The following is a 22,521-nucleotide window of genomic DNA, read 5'->3' as shown; positions in this document are numbered from 1 at the left end:
GAATCTTGTTTATTGCATTAAAGACATATTTATAACACGTGGTATACATTATATAACCTTGCTAACATTATATATATATACGTGGGTCATATATTTAGCATGTAGCACCCATGTGTAATGTACTTTTTATATATATGCTAACATTTTAAATGTGATCATATATATTCGATCATCCAGTTTCTTGTCCACAACAGGGGCGGATCTAGGAATTTTGAAAAGGGGGGGGGGGCGCTGCAAAATGAAGGCATTGACCGTGGAGACGGGGCACGCCGCTGAGAGGGGTGGGGTCCCCAAGAAAATTATTCCTTGCATCTGTAGCCATTCCAAGAGCTATTTCCCAGACTGGTGTGTTTGAGTCGATGGTTTGAGTCATTTGGGATCCCTACAATGGGTTGGGAACAGACATATTTGAGTCTGAGAAAAGGCACTTTCAGCAGTAAAAAAGGGCACTGTCGAAAATTAGGGGGGGGGGGGGTGCGCGCCCCTCGCGCCCCCCCATTGAATCCGCCTCTGCACAATTCTTGTTTAATACAAAATATAAGATTAAGAAGTATTTTGATTTTCAGCCATTTCGAACATTAACTTTCAGAGGTATGCAACTTGGTAACAAACACTTGTTAACACTCATGAGGTATCAATTATTATTGGAACTTTATGAAACTGATATAATAGCCTACATAGAGCTATGTAACACTTATTTTAGGAACACAATATTTCTGATTGTAATTGAAGTAGAATGTTTAAACTTGGTAATATAGTATAGGCCTAGGGTGAATTACTTAACTGATTTCAATGATAAGCAGTTTGATTTGTCAATGATTTGTAATTGAGTGAGAGTGATGAAATTTGGTATTTAAGAAAGCACATTTTGAATTCCATTGATTTATCAATTTTATGATAGGCAATTTGTGAATTTAAAAAGAGGCTTTGTTACAATTTCATCCAGTTGTTTATAAGTTAAGTGGCTGTATAGGATTAGACAATTACTTTTTGGGTTCTGTCAACACTACGGGGAATTTTTGAATGTATCTCTATGCAATAATAAAGACAGTAATATTGTGGTAGGTTTCCATTTCGGCTCAGATGACAGAGTTGTTTCTTTGGCTTTTCTTCATTGTTTATATATGCTGATTTGCTTAGAAATGTCCGCATTGTACCAAGGACATCAAACAATTAAAAAAGAAAGCAGATATTGTAAAAAATCAGTCTATTTTTTTATATCACAACAAAGTTCTATTGTGTAGTATTAGTGATTGTTAATCATGGAATTGTGTTTTGTTATATTATGTCCAATCGCTAAATGATATGCCTTCCAAACATTTTTCTTTTTAATTTGTTGTTTAAAATTAAAAACTGATTGGTTGTATTAATTAATGTGATGATTTGTTTATCAGGACAAGGATTGCTAGCTTGTTTCAACTGTTAGAGAAATCATTAGGACGAATAGGTACTAAAAAAGAATCAACTGATGATTTGACACAAATACGTTATGTAACCTCAAAGTTATACAATATTGTTATTGCACAAGGTAAGCATTTAAATTTTCAAGTAATTGAGTTCAATTTGTAAAAAAATACATATGTCATTACATTAAGATACTGTCAAAAACTCAGAAATACTGATGCAATAGAATTAATGTTAGTTCTTACTTGATATTTGAGAAAAATTCATAATCTCATGAGTCATACTACAAATCACTTTTATACGCCCACATTTTCATGTGGACGTATATTGTCGTCGCCCCTGTCCGTCCGTCCAAAATTGTTTTTGGACACTTTACAGGTCACAATTTTTATCCGCTTTCAACGAAACTTGAAATATAGGTTTATGTCTCTAAGATCTCGGTTCCTTTTGATATTGGCATGTATCGGACCGTAACTTCATGCTTTATGGCCCCTAATTGTATGAAAAATCGCGTTTTTAGCTTGTGGACCCTATAGAGGTCACAATTCTTATCAGATTTTGTTGAAATTTGGTTACTTTCGATATTCGCGCATATCAGACCGTAACTTCCTGAATTATGGCCCCTGATTGTACGAAAAATCACGTTTTTTAGCTTGTGAACCCTATGGAGGTCACAATTTTATTCTGATTTAAAAAAAATGTTTGAATATATCACCGTTACACCATAATGACGGTTGAGTTAGAATTTTGTGAAAATCAGACCAAAACTGCCGGACAAAATGGCCGCCCCTCGAACGCAAACAGTGTAAAAATATGATATTGTTGGTTGAGTTCGAATTTCACGGAAATCGGACCAAAACTGCCAGATAAAATGGCCGCCCCTCTACTCAAATGTGTACACATCTGGTATATCAAGGTTGATCTGATTTTGATGAAACTTGAAATGCATGTTTATAACGCAAAGATCTTGGTTGCTGTCGATATTTGCACATATCGGATCGTAACTTCCTGAATTATGGACCCTGATTGTATGAGAAATCCTGTCTTTAGCCTGTGGTCCCTCTAGAGGTCACAATTATTATCTGATTTACAAAAATGTTCAAATATATCACCGTTACACCGTTATGTTGGTTGAGTTCGAATCGGACGAAAACTGTCAGACAAAATGTCCGCCCCTCTACGCAAATAGTGTAAACATCTAGTATATCAAAGTTGTGGACCCTCTAGAGGTCACAATTTTGATCTGATTTTAATGGAACTGGAAATGCATTTTTATAAACCAAAGATCTTGGTTCCTGTCGATATTCGCACATATCTGATCGTACCTTCCTGAATTATGGCTCTTGATGTTACGAAAAATCGCTTTTTATTTAGCTTGTTCTCTATCCATCTCTTGAAAAATGTGGGCGTATCCTGCATGGCAGCTGCTGGTTGATATTAAATAGATAAACATTCTGACTCTCTGCCAAGATTTTTTACTTGATATATTTGGTTTAAAATATGACAAGTAACCACTAATAATATCATTAAAAAAAAAAATTGAAAGATATTGAATAAATTTTTAAAGATAATCTTGAATGAAGCAATATCTACTAGCAGGTATTAATATTGTAGAAGACATCATTTTAATACCAATGTTGTTATCAGTGGAATGCATTATAGAGTGATAAATCACAATGTTATGATGTGGGAGTGGATTGCAAGTTGGCACACTTGAAATGTTTACACCAAATATAAATAGAAACAGTTTTTCTTGTTTGGCTTTCTGCAATTCTTGGCTTGAAAAAATACTCTTACACAAGATAAGATCAACACCGCAAAGATAAAGCTTAAACTATAATTTCTTACAGATAAAGTACAGAAAGATCTTCTTTTTAAAGAATCTATTAACATAGAACTATTAGTCAACACGTTACAGGTAAGGACTATTTGTTATCATCCCTGTCTGCCTGTCCGTTGAGTTGTTGTCTACAATTGCTTTTGGACACACTAAGACTCGAAAAACTAAAAGTTACCATCCAATTGACTTTAAATTTTATACACAGTGGTTAAGTTCATGAGTCTAAAAATCCTAATCATTGTCAACGATTTCCAATAATTACTGTTGGGATTTATTGCCCTTGATCAGTTTGAAAGTTCTTGTGGACGCTTTAGAGGCTAGAGTTAGTATCCTATTCCTATTTACTCCAATTTATCCACAGATCAATGAGAAAAATCTTGTGGGCGTTCTGCTGGAGTTAGTATCCTATTGACTCAAAATTTATAAACAGTGTTTAAGTTCATGAGGCGAAGAATCCTATTGATTTTCAAACATCTTCCAATAATTACTGTCAGAGTTATGGCCCTTTAAGTTTATGAGATGAATAAGCATTTTCAATAATATTCAACCAATTATGTTTGATTATTACTCACCCTTATTGCCAGGAATTGGTTACTGAAGATCAAAAACGAAATTATTCATTTAATAGGTTTCAAAATTACACGATAATTTATGGATAAATAAGTTGGAAACCATTATGTATTTTAAAGATAAACTGTTTTTATTTTGATAGAGTGTTTATGATGATCAAGTGGTTGTATCTGTTGTTAGTATACTCAGTGAGATATTAGGAAAAGCACGTAAGTTGACCCACTGTATTGATACTAAACTAGTTGTTACTCCATTCTGTACTTGATAGAGTGCTTGGTTTATCTCAAAATGACCCAAGCGAAGTTTTGACGAGACCTAAAACATCTATACATCAGATCATTTCCACAAGGCATTGACACCTAACAGGGGTATGCAACTGTGCTCATTGCTGACCACAATCCAAGCAAATGCCTCATTTTTATTATATTGTCACATGGAAATGTGGTTGTATATTGCTGTCGCCCCAGTGGGTCCATCCGTCTGTCCGTCTGTCGGTCTGTCTGTCCGTCCGTTTTGAAATTGATATATGTTGTTTGCATTAGTGAGATGAAGAAGCCTATTTAATTTCAATAACTTCTGTTAATTTTTTCTGGAGTTATGGCCCTTTTTTCACTTTGTTGCACCTTGTATTGTAATTAATTACATCTAGAGTTATGGCCCTTGTTTCACTTTGTTGAATCCTGTGAACGTTCTAATGAGAACAGTTATCCGATCTGTTTGAAATTGATATGCATCATTTAAATTAGTGAAACAAAGAAGCCTATTGAATTTCAGCAATTTCCGTTAATTACTTCTAGAGTTATGGCCCTTGTTTCACTTTGTTGTTCCGTGTGAATGCTCTAATGACAAAAGTTATTATCCGATCTGTATGAAATTTATATGCCTCATTTAAATTAGTAAAACAAAGAAGCCTATTGAATTTAAGCAATTTCCGTAAATTACATCTAGAGTTATGACCCTTGTTTCACTTTGTTGAATCTTGTGAACGCTCTAATGACAACAGTTATCATCCAATCTGTTTGAAATTGATATGCATCATTTAAATTAGTGAAACATAGAAGCTTATTGAATTTCAGCAATTTCCGTTAATTACGCTGTGAGTTATGGCCCTTGTTTCACTTTGTTGTTCCTTGTGAATGCTCTAACAACAAAAGTTATTATCCGATCTGTATGAAATTTATATGCATCATTTAAATTAGTAAAACAAAGAAGCCTATTGAATTTTAGCAATTTCCGTTAATTACATCTAGAGTTATGGCCCTTGTTCCACTTTGTTGAATCTTGTGAACGCTCTAATGACAACAGTTATCATCTGAACTATTTGAAATTGATATGAATCATTTGAATTAGTGCAACGATGAAACCTATTGAATTTCAGCAATTTCCATTAATTACGCCGTGAGGTATGGACCTTTTTTCACTTTGTTGTACCTTGTGAATGCTCTAACGACAAAAGTTATCATCGGATCTGTATGAAATTTATCTGCATAGTTTAAATTAGTAAAATGAACAAGCCTATTGAGTTCCAGCAAATTTCCGTTAATTACATCTAGAGTTATGGCCCTTGTTTAACTTTGTTGAATCTTGTGAACGCTTGAACGACAAAAGTTATCACCTAATCTGTATGAAATTCATATGCATCATTTAAATTAGTGAAATGAAGAAACCTATTGAATGTCGGCAGTTGCCGTCAATTACTTCTAGAGTTATGGCCCTTGTTTTACTTTGTTGAACCTTGTGAACATTCGAACGACAAAAGTTATCATCCGATCTGTATAAAATTTATATGCATTATTTGAATTAGTAAAACGAAAAAGCCTGTCGAGTTTCAACAATTTCTGTACATTACTTCCAGAGTTACGGCCCTTGTTTTAGTTTTTAGAATCTTGTGAACCCTCAAACGATGAAAAATTATAATGTCATCTGTATGACTAATTACCTACAAAAGAATAAATATGCGACGACCCTTGTCGACTGCTCAGAAGATTTAGCTGTTGTGGGCGTATGTTTTGCTGCCTTGCAACCTACCTTTGTGTAATGCAGGATAGTTATATCACACATGATGTATTTTTTATCAATCATCAATCAATGAGGAGGGAAAATTGTATGCCTGACAAATGGATATCAATAGAGATTTTGCAAGTCATAAAAAAGGGAATTTAATTTAGAACTCAAAAATAAAAACTTTGCAAAATATAACTGGGACTGCCACTTAACAAAAGAAGAGGTAAAATCTAGAGATTCACACGCCATATGATAGTGCCGTAGTAACCTCAAATGCTGTTGTGCAACGTTTTTCTATTATGAGGTCAAATGCGTCACAGTTTCTGATAATCTCCATAATGGTGTCCCACCTTGGTGAAAAAGTGAATTTTTTTGGTTAATACTGAACCAATTTAAAGGAGCTAAATCGCTAACATTCGGGGCCTAGAAATTGACACAAGTGGGTCGCAACTCATATAATACTGTAACATGAATGTATATAAACTGATATACATTTAATGGTTTCCATTTTTACTCTAATTTCAAATCAGTTATGTTCCGCGAAATAAGCCCGCAGTCTCAATCCAATGCAAATTTCTAGCGCCTGGTTATTCTAGTCTACATACGCAATATGTCTAGCCTCGTTCCTCGAGTCTCTTGCTAGAACTGGGGCTGAAACACATTATGGTACACGATTCGTGTACCAATGGTAAAATGTTTATTTTGTCTTAAATATTGGATATCAGAAGCCCATCTTTTTCCGGTAAGATCACAGCATCAATGTTGATTTAAATTGACAAATAATTTGTGTTTTCAATGTTGAAGATTTTGGATGATATTTAGTTAGAGACTTAGCTACTTTAACTGAAGTATGCCCCAATATATTAAGGGCAATAAACAAAGATATCAATACTATTGTATCTCTTAATTAATAGTTATCTGTAATCATTTATTTTTAGCATTTGGTAAAAGAGCTTCATTGTTTGTGAACCATGGAGTTTCTAATGCTTTATTCCATCTGTTACGTCAGGCTAGTGGTCAAGATAATACATTACCAGATGAAGTATTATTAACAACACACTGTATATTAGGACGTATAGGAAATAAAGGTATGGATATTTTATTTTACTAAAATCACTTATTCCTGACCTGTATTCAAAATACAAAAAATCCAATATGTGAATTACAAAGATAAAATATCTTTCACAATTCTTGTCATTGCAAACTTCTTTTCACCATACTGGTCAGAATTTTATGGATTTTTCTTTTTCCAAACTTGCTGGTCAGAATTTTACAGATTTTTCTTTTTTCAAACATGCTGAGATTGTTGAGCTAGTCAAATGGAGCAATCCTTTTGACATTCAGAAGCCGGCATCAGTTCTATGTGGAGTTATTGCTCCTGTCACCGAAATCATGTAATGATAATAATAATCTATAGTGCTGGGTATCCATTTAAAGAGTGACTCTGGAGTGCTCTCTACATAAAATCTTTACAAGATAAAATAACATGAAAAAACTTTGAATAAAGTTTATGTACCGGTACTGATTTTGAGAAATGTTCGCAAACATACTAGGATTGTTAGTTATGGCAGTAGTGGAGAATTGATATTCATGCATCTATCATCTATCTCTTCTGATATTTTGCCCCTGTTACTGACACATTTCAAACGTTTTTACCATGACTTTTTTGTGTTCTTTAACAAAGCTGATTGAAGGGTGTATATACTCGATGCCTGACAACAATATGTTTTTTCTTTTAATTTGTTTGTGTTTGGGATTAATGCACACATTATGTTTTGTGATACCTAAAGGTTCGTTTTCTTGTGTTACAGACCGTAAATTTGCTGTTAAAGCCAGATTGAATAATGCCTTATTGTTGACACTAGGACTGATTAAGAATAATCATAACAACTTTAAAAATCTGCAATATTTACTTCAAGTGTTTAAAATTTACACTGGAAATAGTAAGTACATTATAGATTTATATGTCAATAAAATAGGACGTCCAACAAAATATCTGATTGAAGAAACAAACCTTCTCTCTTCCATCTTTTGAACATATGTAAATCATCAGGCCCTGAGTTCAGAAAACATTCTCAAACTTAAGTTAAGAATTTACCCAAAATTGTTCGCCTTATTTTAACTAAAATATAATCTTTATAAAATTTTTGTTGTTTTTTAAAATGTATCAAATACATCAATAAGAAACTATTTTGCAAAGTTTGGTGTTTCTGGATCAAAGATATTTCTCATAAATGCTGATTGAAAGTTGAGTAAATTCTGAACTTAAGTCTGAGAATGCTTTGTGAACTCAGGGCCTGTATATAGTATAAACCAAATTAAGTTATTATTTTTGAACATCTATAATTTTTCGGTATAAGAATAATACGATATAGTTTTTTTATATTCTAATTTTATTCTAGGTGTAAATGCATCCTATGTTGGTAAACATAATTCTATAAATATTTTATTTAGAATTATTGCACTATGTGGACGAAAACACACAGCTGTATTAAAACTAGCTCTCGACAGTTTAAACAATTTGACAAAATCAAGTAAGTTTTATTTCACTCAGTAAAATCTATGTCAACCATTCATAAATTTTATTACTTCTTAAATAAAGAGATTTTTGTAGTCTTGGGTGTGGATACCAAATGCATAATTCAGAAAAATGGTGTAATATAATTATTTCAGTCATATGAACACTTATATTTTCTTTTAAAAAAAACTTACAGACTAGAGTCTTTAGTAAATATGAATACACAAAAAAACATTTCTGGACTAAATCAAATAATTGTTGAAATGCAAATACCTATGCAGGTTGTGATATGATAAATAGTCATGGACACTTGACATGCTTTGAGAGTATGTTCACAGATAAAGAACTTATCGCCCCAACAGAACCACTGACCTGCACATACGACAGGCAATACACGTGGGAGGGGTTCATTGTCAAATTTGACACTTCAAGGAAGGGTTGATGAAAACTGCCGCTTGCTGGTTTATCCTATCCATGTTTGGTTTCTTATCGTTTCTTGCATAAGATTTACTGTTTTGCGTATCTTTTCTTTAGTGTGTTACGTTTAATTTGATCGGGAGACGTGTTCGTCGACGTCAACGTCAACCGACAATACTGCAAGAATTGGCCGTGGCACTGCAAGAGGAGTGGGTCAGATTGCCCCAAATCGTAATTAGACTGTTGATTAGGAGCATGCCACGACGAATTGCTGAATGTCTGAGTATTGGTGGAGCAATTACTCATTATTAAGACAAAAATCAAAAACGTCCATTTTCTCTTTTGACAGTGTATCTCTTTGCGAGTGAAATGGGGCTGTCAGATAAGCCGCCCATATAAACTGTTTATGTTCATGTGTAGGCAATTGGCCTGTTATTAACATACACTGGTTACCTCTAATAAAAACAGCAGTGCATTTCCGCAGTTTTGTATTGTTTCTGAATATCCCCTACTTTTTTTTTAAGAGTATAATTACATTAATAATATCTCAGAGTAGGCAAAGTTTCGGCCACTTGCGGTTAGCGTTTTCTGAGATATCCCCTACTATTTTTTAAGAGTATATATTGATACATGTTAAAAGAAATGATTAACAATGTTTCAGAGAGTAATTCAGCTAGAAGTGTTGGTATGGGAGGAGTACCCACACTCTTGTCATTGTTCACAGACTGGCATCAATTTGATACTAAGCATAGATATAATAATCTTAAAAAATCAATTCTAAATACATTGAAGAATATTACAAATCTCAGTAAGTTTTACTTCTTTGTGTATTATTACATTTACATAGTGATCAATACTGACATTGATGGGCATTACATTCTTATACTGACTTGCACAGCACTGTTTATTGACAGCATTGGTTGTTTCTAATTGTCTAATTCGAAGAACGCACGGGACTATTAAAATGGGTCTGTCCGTCCGTCTCCGTCCGTCCATCTGTCCGTCCGTCACACTTTTTGGGGCACAATAACTTTCCTAATTGGGCTAGGTCTTTGTTAGGTCGATGACTTGATGGAGTTCGAAGATGAGCATTTTCTGCTTAGGATAAGCAGAGATAAGCAATTTGATTGGTTGATGATTTGGGACACAATAACTTTAGTTCTGATTAAGTGAGAATGATCAAACTTGGTGTATAGTTTCATTACATCAATACCTTGACTAAGTTCGATAATGGGGGATCAAGGTGGCTAAGTGGGTAAGATGCTGGCTTGCTAGCCTGGAGGTCGGGTTCTCGAACCCTTGACAGTTGGAATTTCCCTCATAGCACACTGTATGGCGTATGCCTGTCTTCATTAGCCCAGTTCAGAGCAGAACAGTAGGACGTTAAACCCCATTTCATTTCAAATTTGATAATGAACATTTTCTGCTCAGGGTAAGCAGAGCGATAAGCAAATTGGTTGGTCAAGATTTTGGAACACAATAACTCTCCTTCTAATTGAGCAACAATGTTCACACTTTGTGTAGGTGTTTATTAGGTGAATGCCTTGATGGAGTTCGAAGATGAGAATTTTCTGCTACCGATAAACAGAGATAAGCAATTTGATTGGTTGATGCTTTGGGACATAATAACTTAGTTCTGATTAAGTGAGAGTGATGAAACTTGGTTTATAGTTTCATTACATCAATACCTTGACTAAGTTCGATAATGAACATTTTGATGTAGAATGTTCAAACTTGGTGTAGGCATTCATTAGGTGAATAACTTGATGGAGTTCGATGATGAACATTTTCTGCTCACGGTAAGCAGAGATAAGCAATTTGATTGGTTGATGCTTTTGGCCACAATAACTTTGGTTATACTTAAGTGAGAGCTATGAAACTCCGAGTACAGATTCATTATATCATTACCTTGACTAAGTTTGATTAGAATTTTCTGCTTAAGGCTAATGAGCGATAAGCAATTTGATTGGTCAAGACACAATACTCCCCTTTTAATTGAGGTAGAATGTTCAAACTTGGTGTAGGCGTTCATTAGGTGAATGCCTTGATGGAGATTGATGATGAACATTGTCTGCTTACGGTAAGCAGAGATAAGCAGTTTGATAACAACTCTGCTTTTAAATGAGGTAGAATGTTTTGATCGAGTTCAATGATTAACAGTTCCCGCTAAAGCTAAGAAGAACTAAGCAATTTCTTTGACTTCAATTCTATCTGATAGAGAGTGATGAAATTTAGTGTATAGTTGATAATCAGTTTGATTGGTCTATACTTTTGAAAAAAATAAATGTGCAATTAATTAATATGTGTCATCTATTTATTTTGGCATTTCGGCGGAGGACATCAGCCTCACTGTTGGCTTGTTTCTCTTAGAGTTGTAATGATAGTGGGCTGTGGTAGTCAATCGGTTAAAGCACTAGGCTCCCGACTAATATGTCCTAAATTGGCTCAGAAGCTAAAAATTAGAAATTTTTCCATATTAAAAACCCTGTAGATCGTTATATGAGACTAAGGAAATGGCTGACAACTGATGACTACTAATTAGTGACAAGACTCTTTAGAATTCTTTATTAAAAGTTACTAAACTACTTCACATTTATTTTGACTGTATTTTTCTTTTCATTGCCTATTACAGTATGTAGTCTAGTTTTACTTTGCATCTTATACACGTACGTTGTGTACAAAAAATTCATGAAGGGGGGCATATTTTCACTGATTTCTCTTTTTTGTTGTATATTTTAGAATCTGGAAGAAAAGCATTATTAGAATCAGAGGGTATAAGAATACTGTATGAAATATGTCAAGATTTGTCAGAATGTCGAGAAATGGAGAGTTTAATATTACTAGCTAGTATTATAATGAGGAAATGTTGTCCTAGAAATAAATTACCATTAGATAATGTTAATAGTGTAGTGACATTTGCTTTACCATTATCAGACAAACATGTACCAGATTGTTTAGTTGTTTCTAATCAAGGTAAATCATCTTATCTCAGTAACATGATTTAAAACAAAAAGATTGTTCTTAATGAACACATATAATTGCCACTATTCTTTATTTTATACTGAAAGATCTCTCAAATCTTAATGCATCAAAACAATTGAAATTTGAGTACAAATAATCATCCAAGGTATTTCAAGAGTGGCTATTGTTTGTTTATTATGCAATGTGGGCATATATTGTCGTCGCCCCTGTCCATCCGTTCATATTTTGTTTGTGGACACTCACGGATCACAATTTTTATCCGATTTTGACGTAACTTTAAATATAGGTTTATATCCCAAAGATTTTGGTTCCTTTTAATATTGGCATGTATTGGACCGTAACTTGATGGATTATAGCCCTACGTACGTTTGTTATGGCATGTTGATTGAGACTTTCTCTTTTTTGATACAAAATATGAAAGATTTTCCAAAAAGTGAATATTTGTATGTTGTATGAAAGAAAATGATTACATATCTGTTTCAGGATTTTATTGCATACATTGCCACTTATACATTAATCATAACAGAAACTCAAATAAGAAATACTGTTATTTAAGGGGATATGTAAAGTACATGTACACAGAAATAGAGCAGAAATTGCTTAGCTGCGAGAGAGAAGTGGTATTATATTATACTGTATTTATATTGTAGATATAGGAGATATATCAGATACTGGTAATGATAGTGATCATAGTTCACTAGATAATGATGATGATATTGATAGTGATGATGAAAGATTTAGAACAGACAATTCAGATGAGGTAGACTACAGCTTTAGTTCAAATGTAGCAATATATGTGCTATTGTACCTTTTGTAAAATGTTGGTTGGAATTGACTTGACTACTGTGAGACATAGCAACAAGATTGATTAAACAGGGATTTATGTCCTACTTTCCTGTATGTACCATTCAGAGTGCTAGTAGGGGAAATAGACATATTTAATATTTTTGAGCAATGAGTTGAATTACTACTGGCGTTGATTTTGATATTCAATTTTCAGCCAGATGACGATCAAATTGAAGCTTTAGAACAACCTGAATCCAGATCTATTGAAGAATTAAAATCTTATAGTAAATTCTTTCCAGAACTTTTTCATTTTGAGGTAAATAATACTCCATTATCACAAAAACACTGGAGTTATAATGTGATTGTTTGATTATTCTTTCAGAAATGAAACAGATCTAATTTTAACCTTGTTGTGTTAACTGTGGTTCAAATAATAGAAAATATATTCTACTGATGATCAGCATTAAAAAAACCTTTCAATTGATAACTAATGATTAACGAATCCCCGGTGATATTGTCATGAACTTTCAGCACAAGTTATGCCATGGTTGATAGAAACAAATCGGAATATTCTGTTTCATAACTCCAAGATTAAAAATAACAACATCTTAGAATCTGAAAGTTATATGCTTATATTTTAATATTTTACTGAAGGTGTGTTTACAAACACAACAAAAAGGAAAAAAGATTAATATTTTTAGCAGTCCTCTTATAAATTCCTGATTTCATTTTTGTAATCCTTAGTAAGATGTCAAGAGGAATATACTCCCCCTTTAATATGATAACTCTTAACAACTTTTAGCTTTTTTTTATTTTAGAATCGACCTGGATCTTGTGTTTCTGTTCCTGCTACCATATCAGATCCTGTTCTTAGTAAAAATGAGAGAGACTCTAGGTTTAAATTTGGTCGGAGGGTGCAGTCTTTCTCTAACATCACAGAAACACTTCCAAAGTTATTTCACAATAATTCCTCTACTAATAGTGAATCTGATTCTGTTCTGTATCAGTTAGATAAACTCTCTTTTAGAGGTAGATATTCCATGCCAGATGTTAATTACTCAGACAAACAACGGGATTCTGCTACTGCTGTAAATTTAAAAACAGGAACGAGTGTGTTCATGTTGGATGTTCAACTTCCTACATCATCAAAGCCTGCTGCTAAACCACCGACACCAACACGTAACGCCAAAAAATCAAAAACAGGTAAAAGAAACGGGCAATCAAAAGAGAAGAGATCAAAAAAGAAGGTTGAAGAGCCGACAACCACAATAACAGATGCCATGTGTATTACACCATTACCTACACCTAGAGGATTAGATGAAGCAGACGTAATGTCAACAACTAGTACTGTAGAACCATTAGAAGAGGAAGTATTTAAAGATCCCGAGTTATACACACGGATGGCTGGTGAAACGAAAAGTGTTTACCGCTTTGAAAAAATAGCCTACCCCGATCTTCAAGCAGCTAATGGTAGTACTAAACCAGAAAAACTTTATAATAGAAAATTTGGTGTTCAAAGGTATTATAATCAATCTGGTTAAAACACAGATCCTATTTCGTTTCGTTTTTATAGTTCAAAATTTTGTTTTACTTCTCTTTATTACACTTGGATCTGGAAGAGTTGTTATTTAACTCGTGTTCTGAATGGTGTCAGGGATAAGCCAATGAAACGGTCTGTTACGGCGAACTTTAGGTGTGTTTTTTTACGGAACTGTGGGTAATCCACTAGTACATCAATGGTTAATCAAATGTCTGACATCATAGGGTCATAAGTCGGTCTTTTGACCCCTGACGTGACCTATCGCTATAACTTGTCAGATCTTCATGTAGTGTAGGCCATTGAAAGTATAAAAAAAAACGAAACGAAATATAGTTCTGCATTTTAATCTGATTGGTATTATAATTAATAGCTCTTTTTAAAAACAAGTTATGTAAAACTATTATAAGGCCATATAGAAAAATTATTTTGGTTCTCAGATATCATTGTCCCACGTTAAAAGGTGCTGCGTAAATCTTTTTTTTTTTTTTCTTTTCTTTTTTTTCAGAATCATATTTTATCATTAATTACTGCACATTAATATACTCTTCAAAAAAAGTAGGGGATATTTAGAAACAATACAAAACTGCAGAAATGCACTGCTGTTTTTATTATAGGTAACCAGTGTATGTTAATAACAGGCCAATTGCCTACACATGAACATAAACAAATTTATATGGGTGACTTATCTGACGGTCCCATTTCACTCGCAAAGAGATACACCGTGAAAATGGCCATTTTTGATTTTTGTCTTAATAATGAGTAATTGCTCCACCAATCTTCAGACATTCAGCAACTCGTCGTGGCATGCTCCTAATCAACCATCCAATCACGATTTGGGGCAATCTGACCCACTCCTCTTGCAGTGTCAGGGCCAATTCTTGCAGTGTGGTCGTTTGACGTTAACGTCGACGAGCTGTCTCCCGATCAAATTAAACGTAACCCACTAAAGCAAAGATACGCTAAACAGTAAATCTTATGCAAGAACCGATAGGAAAGCAAACATGGATAGATAAACCAAAACGCGGCAGTTTTCATCAACTCTTCCTTGAAGTGTCAAATTTGACAATGAACCCCTCCCATGTGTATGGTGCTATTGCGTGTCACATGTGCAGCTCAGTGGTTCTGTTGGGGCGATAAGTTCTTCATCTGTGAACATACTCTCAAAGCATGTCAAGTGTCCATGACTATTTATCATATCGCAACCTGCATATGTATTTGCATTTCAATATCCCCTACTTTTTTTGAAGAGATATTTCCCAAGGTAAAGGGAGGTGACTTTGTAAAACATTCCTGGTTTCAGATGTAGAACATGTGACCTTAGAATTATTTTATGTAACAATATTTGAAAGGTTGTCAATATTATTGACATTATATCACAATGTTCGGTTTAACACAAAAGTTGTATGTAGTATAATGAAACAATATAGATGAGATTAATGAAATGAAATGGGGTTTAACATCCTACTGTTCTGCACTGACTGGGCTAATGAAGACAGGCATATGCCATACAGTGTGCTTCTTATAACAGTAAATGTTAAGAGTTTGAAGTAGTTAATGGACCTCGCAGGTAGATTTGGGACGAGTCCGTGTCAAAACCCCCTAGGTCAAAACCCCCTTGGTCAAAACCCCCTAGGTCATAACCCCCTTGGACTTAAATTAAAAAGCCCCCCCCCCCTTTTTATTTCTTTATTAATTTATTTCCTTTATTATTATTTGAAAAAAAAATATTTGAAAAATAAAATTTGCTTTTTACTAGGAATAACATAGCCTCAGTTATTGTAATCATTCAAGTGAAATGCAATTATCTGATCAATCTCAACTGAAGTCATGGCACTACAATTTAAAATCTCCTATACCACCCCTATTCCCAGCAGAACTCTGGAACATTCATCTGACAACACTTGATGGTGGGTCTCGCACTAACAATCTATGCAAGTCTTCGAACAGGGCATTCAGTTCCCTGCTGGGAATATCACACCCCACAATCTGGCGGGCTCTCAAACATCTCCGTCTGGATCACAGCAATGTCAAGACTGCACTCCTGCAATACTCACGCGGACAATCACCAAAAAACAACAAAAGGTCTATAAGAAAGACTTTACAACTTGTGTGCAAACCATAAAAGGTATTGGGCACACCATCCGATGGAAATAATTTCACCCATATAATTGCAAATAAAATCTAAAAGTAATCGATTTTGTTGTGTACTTCACTTCACAAACCACAAAAACATAATTTTGAAATGATTTTAATATTATATAATATAAAAATGGGGGGTTTTGACCAAAGAGGGTTCTGACTTAGGGGAGTTTTGATCTAGGGGGGTTCTGACCTAGGGGGTTCTGACCGGAGGGGGTTTTGACCGTATCCCATTTGGGACACATGTAATATGACACATGTTTCTGAAGGCACTGTAGTAGAAGTGTGGGCCTAAACCATGCACTTTCTTTATTTCCTTGAACACATCTTCCAAACTCACCCTGTGCCTTATCTACACATGCGCCTAATCTACCAAAGAATAAGGTACTCACTGTGGCTCCAAAAAATTGTGTACCTCCTTTATTTGATTTAGTTGAAAATATTATATTATAGATCTAAAGTGTTTGAAGATATTGATAGAATGATACATCCTGATCTATTAATAGAAAGAGTTGTCTTTGATTTAAATAAAATTGTTGAAGAAGCTGGTCATAATTACTGTCAACAAAATTCTAACTTGACAAATAGAGATGAATTCAGGTAATGTTTAAGTTTAAGCTTATATATGGTATTTGTTTATAAAGGAAACGGTACTATTCTAGATAATAATATGCAAAAGACTACAGTGAAGGATGCGATTCTGAAAATTTGTTAGCGCCTTATTGGCTGACTGCATTTTGTTGTGCTCTGTGTTTTTTGTGTTTTTAGTGGATTAACTGATGTGTTAACTATGACCGTTTGCTTGGAAATTCTTTAAGGCATTGCAGATAGGAATACCTAAAAACTTTCTAAAAATTTGTTACTTTTGGAATTATATGCATTTAAAATATTGATAATATTCTGTGGATTTATGCAGTGAGGTATGTTTGCCACTAATTGGCTTAATCCCAACAGTGATTTCAAACCTGTCCAAACTATCTTCAGTGATCCATTACTAAACCTTCACTGGTTTAGAGCAGGTAAACAATGGGACAGAGAAATTAAGATAGTCAAATTATCTTATACTAGGGAAGATCAACAACATAGCATTAGAGGTGTTAATGTGCATAATTTGATTACAATCAAAACAGTGCCAACAAATACTCTCATTGAAACCAAAAAGAGAGAACAAAAGATCTGAATTTCTGCCATCTAAACTGTCGATCAGTCAGGAACAAATCACATCAGCTGCACAGTTATATTCTGGATCAAGAACTAGACATTTTTTTTGTGACTGAAACCTGGTTAAAATCAACATACTCAATCGTACTAAACAATCTTGTTCCCAACAATTACAACAAAGTACAGGAAAATCGCGAGAACAGAACAGGTAGATGTGATCCCATCATTAAGCAATCAATAGGAGTTGAGCAAGTCAAATCGTCAAAGTTTAGGACCTTTGAACACATCTGTGTGTCGGTATTGTGCAAAAATACAACCATACTAATTGTATGTATTTACAGACCACCTTTTTCCGGGCAAACTGATTTCTTAAATGAGTTATCTTCTCCATGAAGTTAACAGCAGCAAAAATATTCTCCTATGTGTTGATTTCAACATGCTTGACCTAATAATAACCAGAGAAGATGGCGAAAAGCTAAGCAGTCTTAGTGTCACAAATCAGTTAATATCTGATCACTACAGCATTCTGGGAACACTGTCAATAGAGAAACCATCAAACCCACTAAAACTATTACAAATCTGAAGAAAATTGATATTACTGAATTTGAGAAGGACATTATCAATTACGGACTCTTAGAAAATGTATTAAAGACAGAAGATGTGAATGATAAAACTAAATTGTACGACACTCTTACCGCTATTCTTGATAAACATGCTCCTTTACGTACCAGGACCGTTACAATTAGACAGTGGTTTACTGAAGATGTCAGGTCAATGAAGAAGCTTGAACGGAAAGCTGAACATGTATCGAGGACTACTAAGTTAGAGATACATCGCCAATTGTATGTTAAAGCAAAATTCCGAACAACCAAATGTATTAGGGAAGCTAAACAAACTTATATCCTCAACAAATTGCAAGACACATCAAATAATCCTAAACAGATTTACCAGATTATCAACAGTTTAACTAAACTTAAATCCAGCAACATCTTACCAGATACAAATAACCTCATAGGACTTGCTGACAATTTCGCCAGAACAAAGTTGAAATGATAATGCAAAATTTTGACTCTAACAACATTAGAGATTTAACTCCATTTGCTGGTAAGCCATTAAATCATTTCTCAACTGTCACTACTGAACAGATTGCAAAACTTATCTCCTCGTCAGCCCCAAAGTCATGCAGTTTAGATCCGATACCGACGAACATTACTAAATCATGTATATCTGAACTTACCCCGATCATAACCACCATTGTGAACAGCTGTATTGAAATAGGTAGAGTTCCAGATCAAATGAAACTGGCTTTAGTAAATCTGTTCAATCTCTCATTCATATCCAAAATTATGGAAAAGGTTGTTGCTGAACAAATGATCTGTCATCTACGTTGCAACAATTTGATAGTGCCTTACCAAGCTGCCTACAAGTCCAAACACAGTACTAAGACAGCCTTAATGAGAGTACAAAATGATATCCTTAAGGAAATGGACGCCAGTAAAACTGGATCTTAGTGCAGCATTCGACACTCTTGAGCATCAAAGCCTGTTAAGATGACTTTCAGCAGAATTTGGCATCACAGAAACAGCTCTATCATGGTTTACATCTTACCTATGTGGACGTTTCCAAACTGTGGTAGTTGGTGGGCATAGCTCTAAACCAAGTGCCATGAAGTATGGGGTACCACAAGGTTTGGTCTTAGGTCCCCTGTTATTCACGAGCTACACATCATCCCTTGGTACTATCATACGCCACAATAACCAGAAGTACCAGCTGTATGCTGGAGACACTTAGCTTTACATAGGCCTCGGACATTCCAATGAAGAAGACGAGATTGGTAAACTGGAAAAGTCTTTGTCAGAAATTTGATACTGGATGAATTCAAATAAGCTGAAGAAATGATGACAAAACCGAATTACTTAAAACTAGAAGTGAATACCATGTCAGCAAAACAAAAAGCAATTCCTTTTAAAATTGGTGGCACTGTAGTTGAAGCGAACACTAAGTCTGTATGAAATCTAGGCGTATAATTCAATTCTCTGTGCTATATATGTCTGATAACATTACATCTGTGTGCAAGTCTGTCAACTTTCATCTTCACAATATTGGTAAAATACGCAATTTTATTGACCAGCCAACAACAAAGATGCTAGTTAACTCCCTTGTAATATCAAGAATTGACTACTGCAACTCACTCCTATATAATTCTCCCAAATATCAAATTCGCCACTGAGCAACACTTTTTTGGGATATCCGGCGCTGTATAAATGATAAATTATTTATTATGAAAAAGTGGTTACAATTTAAAGTAAAGCTTAGAATATAATCAAGTTAACCATTGAAATTTGTTGAGTTGTACATGTAATATTATCTTAATTAGATATTAAAGTTGTTATGAGAATTGTTGAAATGTAATGCTTTTTACAGTGTTGGTAGAAGATTACTTTCAGCAGGTCATCTTATATTTAATGCACAGTTTGAATCAGCTAATTTAAGACGAGCAATACAGGTATTATAACAACACTTTTTAACATACATATTTCTTAGACATTAGAATTTATATAACCATTGATTAAAGAACAACCATGGCAACCTTTTTTGACACTTTAACATTGTCATTATACCATGAACATTTATCTGGTGTACTCCCTATTCTTTTAACTTGCACACACTTTATTTGTCATGTCAGGTTATCTGATAAGTTTGGGATCCCAAGCTTGTGCGTGACAAGGGGTAGGGCCGCCTGCCCAACCTCATGGGTTTTCTGTGGGTCATCCAGTTTCCTCTCACTGCTAATTAATGACCCCCATGCGCACGTGAATTGTTGTACCTTAATAGTTCCCGTAATGATCTACTTTGTGTTGAGTGGATGTTAAAGCCCATTTCTCTCCCTCTTATAATTATATTTGGATTGCTTTTCTTATGTTAATTTCTGTGAGTAGTTATATACTTTCCATCCATTAGAAATGTATTTTGAAATTAATTATATTAAAGATACATTATGGGAGATTCGATAACGAGTTGGTAGTTCTCACTATAATAGTTTAAAACTAGATAATGTAAAGGCAATTTGCTGAAAATTTCATTCAAATTGATCCACTATGAACTGAGAACAATCTGGTTAAAACACAGATCCTATTTCGTTTTTGTTTTTATAGTTCAAAATTTCGTTTTACTTGTCTTTACTACACTTGGATCTGGAAGAGTTGTTATTTAACTCGTGTTCTGAATGGTGTCAGGTATAAGCCAATGAAACGGTCTGTTACGGCGAGCTTTAGGCGTGTTTTTTACGGAACTGTGGGTAATCCACTAGTAACATCAATGCTGATTGGTTAATCAAATGTCTGACGTCATAGGGTCATAAGTCGGTCTTTTGACCCCTGACGTGACCTATCGCTATGACTTGTCAGATCTTCATGTAGTGTAGGCCATCGAAAGTATAAAAAAACGAAACGAAATATAGATCTGTATTTTAATCAGATTGAACCGAGAACTAAGCGATTGAAATTTCCACCTAGCCTCGATCATCATTACTTAAGTCAGTACGATAAACAGCATAGTCTCGATTATCCATTTAATCGTTAAATCGTGAAGGAAAGTTATGCAGTAAATCGGCTCCTAATCCACTAAAGATCGCAGGCTATTGATGCCATCTCGAGTTGATTATGGTCTAGATAGGTTAATTAATGTCTAATTAATAATTTAGATAACATTTCAGGCCTAAAGAAAGACCTGCAATAGACAGATTTAGCTCTTGCATAATGTATGTTTAAAAGAATACTGTATGAAATATAAACATGTATATTGTAGATTAGAGAATATGAGTATGATTTAATACTGAATCCTGATATTAATACCAATCATCATCATCAGTGGTTTTATTTTCAAGTATCTAATATGGTAGCTGATGTACCATATAGATTTAATATAGTTAACTGTGAGAAACTTAATAGTCAGTTTAATTTTGGTAAGTAAAACACTGCTACAGTTATTCATGATATCAATCAAAATGCTTCACATGTATTCATGATACAGTTTCATCAACTAAAAACATGCAATATGAATTTAATTTGCAATGTTTCTGTGCATTTTAAAAAATGTCATCCTCTGATTGTATTATTTTTTTTTTAATTTTTAGGCTAAAATGTGGTATAATAATTGATTAGTTATACTTTGTGTAGTGATCTGCCAATTTCAGAAATTAATCTATGCACCAAATTATTGCTATAAATGCACAGTATGTAGACATGTACTAAATACCAGTAGTCCACTCTTTGTATGTTCTCTACGATGAACTTACATCCTAGTTTGCTTAACTTTGCTATTATGTTGCTCAACTACATCAATCAGTATGAATTTGTCTCAAGGTTGATATCATGGGGGCCACTACTCCTTCCCACAATGACAATGGCAGCTGGACTCAAGTTGTTCTGCAAAATGAAGTACATCAAGTGTAGGCTGCATTCGCAACGATCAGATCACCACTTTTGTGATCTGCTCCTTCTGTCAGCATATTCATTTAACCCTGATATAAGACCTCTTTGTGATTGCAAACATCATCAGATGCCTCATTATGATTGTTACCTTGTGATTTTAATTTTAGCTATGTTTTTTGTCCTGTTAAGGTTGTGGTTGCCGGTCCCCATGAGTTAAGCTCTGTTGCCATCTGGATTAGATTGTAATTGTATTAATGTAATAAACAGATAAACTGTTATTGTGTTTTATTATAGGTATGAAGCCAGTAATGTATTCAGTAGCTGATGGTATAGGAGGTAATGGAGAATGGGTGAGAGTAGGAACAGATATATGTTATTATAAAAACCATTTTATAAGGAGTTCCATAACTACTGGGGGAGTTAAAGGCAAATCATACTACACATCAACATTTACCATAACATTTAAACATAGTAATGATATATGTTACCTAGCTTATCATTATCCTTATACATATACTACACTTAAGGTAAGTATGTGAATATATTTAGTATTTTATATGTGGTGTGTTCAAAATTCCTGTAAAACAAATCTTTAAATTTAAATCAGGGTTAAAAACAGATTACATATGGCATATAGTATCAGATATAAGTTATGGCATGCTGAACAACACCAGTCTACATTTCTTGTGATATATACAGCAAGAGATGTTCTTGCAAAATCTAATTG

The 22,521-nt window shown here is 34.2% G+C and overlaps 1 protein-coding gene across 1 annotated transcript in view; it reads left to right on the top strand.

Moving 5' to 3' along the window:
- LOC126819205 (cytosolic carboxypeptidase 1) overlaps positions 1 to 22,521 on the top strand; it is a 36,673-nt gene that overhangs the window by 6,106 nt on the left and 8,046 nt on the right. Inside the window, exons 3-17 of the mRNA XM_050547112.2 lie at positions 1,395 to 1,528; positions 3,255 to 3,322; positions 3,957 to 4,023; positions 6,757 to 6,906; positions 7,630 to 7,761; positions 8,221 to 8,352; positions 9,415 to 9,561; positions 11,493 to 11,726; positions 12,386 to 12,495; positions 12,736 to 12,837; positions 13,340 to 14,040; positions 16,654 to 16,800; positions 19,786 to 19,867; positions 21,169 to 21,325; positions 22,089 to 22,321. Coding sequence (XP_050403069.1) covers positions 1,395 to 1,528; positions 3,255 to 3,322; positions 3,957 to 4,023; positions 6,757 to 6,906; positions 7,630 to 7,761; positions 8,221 to 8,352; positions 9,415 to 9,561; positions 11,493 to 11,726; positions 12,386 to 12,495; positions 12,736 to 12,837; positions 13,340 to 14,040; positions 16,654 to 16,800; positions 19,786 to 19,867; positions 21,169 to 21,325; positions 22,089 to 22,321 — 2,596 coding nt within the window. The remainder of the gene's footprint in view (positions 1 to 1,394; positions 1,529 to 3,254; positions 3,323 to 3,956; positions 4,024 to 6,756; positions 6,907 to 7,629; positions 7,762 to 8,220; positions 8,353 to 9,414; positions 9,562 to 11,492; positions 11,727 to 12,385; positions 12,496 to 12,735; positions 12,838 to 13,339; positions 14,041 to 16,653; positions 16,801 to 19,785; positions 19,868 to 21,168; positions 21,326 to 22,088; positions 22,322 to 22,521) is intronic.

The sequence above is a fragment of the Patella vulgata genome, chromosome 4 (genome assembly GCF_932274485.2).
Source record: "Patella vulgata chromosome 4, xgPatVulg1.2, whole genome shotgun sequence".
Classification (NCBI taxonomy): domain Eukaryota; kingdom Metazoa; phylum Mollusca; class Gastropoda; family Patellidae; genus Patella; species Patella vulgata.
Note: the sequence above shows the minus strand (reverse complement) of the source record. Positions and strands in the feature narration are given on the sequence as shown.